The sequence below is a fragment of the Acyrthosiphon pisum genome, chromosome X (genome assembly GCF_005508785.2).
Source record: "Acyrthosiphon pisum isolate AL4f chromosome X, pea_aphid_22Mar2018_4r6ur, whole genome shotgun sequence".
Taxonomy (NCBI): Eukaryota; Metazoa; Arthropoda; class Insecta; order Hemiptera; family Aphididae; genus Acyrthosiphon; species Acyrthosiphon pisum.
In genome coordinates, this window is record NC_042493.1 from 41140671 (window position 1) to 41144854 (window position 4184).

General features: G+C 30.6%; 1 protein-coding gene across 1 annotated transcript; it reads right to left on the reverse strand.

Annotated features, from left to right (window-relative positions):
* Positions 1-2323: 2323 nt before the first annotated feature.
* Positions 2324-3906, reverse strand: LOC107883713. Its single transcript, XM_016804275.2, has 5 exons — positions 3237-3906; positions 2932-3168; positions 2804-2881; positions 2665-2724; positions 2324-2595 (listed from the first exon to the last, which is right to left on the reverse strand). The coding sequence occupies exons 1-4, from the start codon at positions 3382-3384 to the stop codon at positions 2687-2689; spliced, it is 501 nt and encodes a 166-aa protein (XP_016659764.1). The 5' UTR covers positions 3385-3906; the 3' UTR covers positions 2324-2595; positions 2665-2686.
* Positions 3907-4184: the final 278 nt, after the last annotated feature.

Sequence of the window (4184 nt, forward strand, 5' to 3'; positions counted from 1 at the left end):
ATTTATATTAAAATATTTTGAGCGTTAAAATCACGAAAATTTGCAAATTATTTTGATTTAGAAAATCATAAAAAGTTTTAAAAATGTAATATCAAATTCGGCATTCGGGAAATTTCATAAGATTTCCTACCTACAACAAAAAAAAATCTACCGGAGAGTCAAACCAAGTCTTTACTAGAATAACAACAAAATTACAAATATTAATTTATATATTCATTATTTACCGCTCCAGAATGTGCGTCGTATTTCGTTTTGTAACTCCGCTTGCTCCACTGACCATCAGCAATAACTGGGCACATTGGTGTACCATCGCAATCGATATCACCAGCCTGGCAGCCTCTAATGCTAAACGCTTTTCTTCTAGACCAGCCTTTTTCATTGCGTATTAAGCAATCTCTTTCACTTCATCGCTCAAAGTTTCAGCTATTTTCACGTATGTTGTATGTGTCATTCATCAATACATGGAAGATCTAAACTTGCTGAAAATTCGGCCACTTGAGTGTGTCCTATTCCTATCGCATATATACCACTGACAACTGCTTTATTGATTGGTAGGTATACACCCCAGGTCTTTTTTTTCCGATTCAATTTTAGTGAACATATTACACATTTTACACTTAAATATCCACGAGGAAAAATACCCTGAACGAACTTCTTTTAAAAATACACAATCAATAAAGTGCAACCCATGCCATGATTACCATTTCTAATTTGGTCAAAAATGTGCATTGCATCAACTATTCTTCGACCTCCAGCGCTAAAAATAAAAAAGAACACTAGTAGGTATTAACAACCTACTTTAGAGGTATCTTGTATTCAATTTTGAAGTCTTTCATTTATTACTAGGTAACCTGTTTTCCTCAACTTCATGGGTGGGCTGGGATATTCTTTCACTTTCAATAACATCAATATTTTTTTCAAAAACAACATTTAAATCAGGCAAAATAGTGTTTGAGCTAAAATTATAATTACATTTTTAAATTTTAATCAATAACAAAGACTTTTAAAATAATAAGACTTACTTTACAGAAATTGAACATTCTGGAGTATTTGAATTACTCAAAACAGTATCTGAATCATTCCAAACCTCACTTGCTGGAACATTTATATCAATACTCAAATCAAGGAAAATAGTGTTTGAGCTATAATTATAATTCAATTTTTAAATTTTTAAAATAATAAGACTTAGGTACTTAGAAGTAAAACTTCAAAAATAAAATATAAAAAAATTATAATATTATATACCTACTTAAATTGTATATTTTTTAGATTTTTTGGTTACAGTACGAACCTAGTTTTAAATTTCCAAATAAAGTTCTAAATAAATGTAAAAATTTGTAAACATTTGAACTTATAATGCTAATACAAAAAACTGTTATTAAAACAACTTATGAGGAACATCGTATTCAATTTACAATTCATCGTTTACAATTTTGCATAAAAAAAAACGATTTATGCAAATTTTGTTTGTATTATTACAATAAAAGTTAGTTTTATAAAATAATTCTGAAAATGATTAATTAAGTGTCTAAAACCTGGGTTAACGTAATGTAGGTAATTAATTCTCTTAAGTCTATAATTAATTATTTTTCATATGATCTTATTTGTTTCACAGTTCAGTGATTACTAATTTATTATAATAACAACAGTCAACAACAACAAAGTAAGTATATGATCGTTCAATATTTGTGAATGCTATTTATTCTTATTAAAAGTTTATATATTACTAGCTGATCCTGTTACCAGTGGCGGGCTGAACTTCAATTTAAAATGACGCATTTTCATAATTATGTACTTATCACCACCGCCACCATCCTATTTTTACTTATAACAAAGTTATGATGTTAATAAAATATGATCAAAAGAGCCAAGAGGTCAGGCTTTAGCATGTAATTCTGCGCCACAGTCCTGGGGTGTCACCACCTCCTTTGAAAAGTTGACGCGACTGCGTCAAAATCGACCACTTCGGCTCGCCACTGCCTGTTACACTTCGTTGCCCATTAAAAATGCCAACTCTATAATATGAATAATATGTTTTACATATTACCATGGCAACCATTTATATACAAAAAAATTCCATCGGAAATCTCAAACATAGAGTAATATACTCAAAAAGTAATATTTTTTATAACATTATTTATTATTTATTTAATAACATAAAGTAATATTACTCAATGATCTCAAAATAATATATAAATGGTTGCCATGGTAATATGGACACACAGACAGACAGACAGACATACATTCATTTTTATATATTATATAGATATTTATTAAAATTAAAATAATGCAATAAAATTTTTTATAAATTCTGACAAAAATGAAATTAACTTAAAGATATACTTAACTAATAACTTAAAAAAATCTCTCAAATTAACAATAAAAAAAAAATAAAACCAAATAGTAATCGTAAACATTATTCTCATTATTTTACATATCCCTCGTACACTTCAATATTGCCTCTACATAATGGACATGTATTAAACCCTTCCTCTATTAATCTTGTAATGCAAGTATTGCAAAATGTGTGGCGACATGGCACTATAGTGACTGTTACCACTTCTTCGTAACAAATAATGCATACTTCTAAAATCACTGAAAAAATAAATCATTATTAATTATAATTTTAAAAAGTTTAAAATTTCAATAATTATTTTAACTTACTTTTATTGACGGGAATCGGATTTTAATTCGGCACAGGTGGGGGAATACGTGGTTCTAGTTCTAAAAGCAATATTTATTTTACTACTAGGTAGAAGAAATTCTATAAAAAACTTTTATTAGTTGCAGGTCATAATATTACCTTCTTCAATATTTGCAAAAAATTCTCTCGGGTTCAAACGTCCTCTACCGTTGCCTTGTACACGATGACCACGATTTCCTAAAGTATAAGGGTTTTAATTTTGAGTTATTTTAAAGTTTTAAATTTACCTCTTCTACGCACACCCCTCTGGTTTCTAGCATTTTGTACAGCCATTGCAGGTACTTCAACCATCGGTGGTTGTACCGCCACTGCTGGTTGTATAGCCATCTGTACCACTTCAGCTATTGGTGGTTGTACGGCCGGTCGTATTAATGGTGGTAATGGCATCGGTCTTAACAACAGTTGAGGGGGCCTCTGTGGTAATTGCCCTGGAGGTATAGCATTTAACCCTTGAATAGCAAGCACTATAAGCAAAAAGTTAATAAAGTAAATATAATAACTTATAAATAATTAAGTTTTGATAATAAATTACTTGGTTGAAAATCCGGTTCACCAATCTCATTTCTTAAGATTTGTTCACTGGTGTAAGAAACATTTTTTAAGAAATCTTGCAGATTGTATGTTCCATTTTCTAAATTAGCCCATCCATTTCTTATAATTGCATTATTCCTCGGATGCATTCTATAACTACTTCGTCTAACCAGTTAATTACTAATAAAATACATGTTAAATTACTTAGTAGATTACTTAGTAGATTGGAAATAGTGTGCAGTATTTTGCTATACAATGAATCGAGTGTTTATAGTTTTTGTCTGTAGACTTTTTGGTATTGAAATTATAAGTGTTGGGTTTTTGGGTGCAACCTTTTTAATCTGCGCCTAATTATTTGACGCCTATATAACGTAATATACCTATTGTATGAGCCTTAGTATATGTATAGGTAGGTAGACTGAATTCTAGATATATGGAGTTGAATTCATATGCCATAAAATACAATACCTATCATTACATTTATAATCAATGATAATACCAAGAATTCGGTACTTCTGGCATAACATACATATTACGGCGGAATTACGGAACACACCTGCTGTAGACAGTGTTGAGTGTCGACAGCGGCGCACAAAACCCTCGAGTGGGAACTAGTGAAGGGGGAATAAAATAATCTTTTTTTACCGTATAGTCACTATACTATAGTGTATACCAGGGATGGGCAACTCAAAGTAACTAGCGGGCCACTTTTAAGTACTTTAAAATCTAGCTGGCCGCAGTGCATAGGAGAAAGCAAAAAAAAAAGGTCCTTCAAATTTACTAACATTTATTTTTTACGTTTTTCAGCGGACATTTTTAAAATAATCACTACAAAATACGAAAATAATAGTATAATAAAATTATATGAAGTAATTTGAAAATGTAGCGCGGGCCAGATAAAAAATGTACGCGGGCCGCCAGTTGCCCATCCCTGGTGTATAAGATAAAA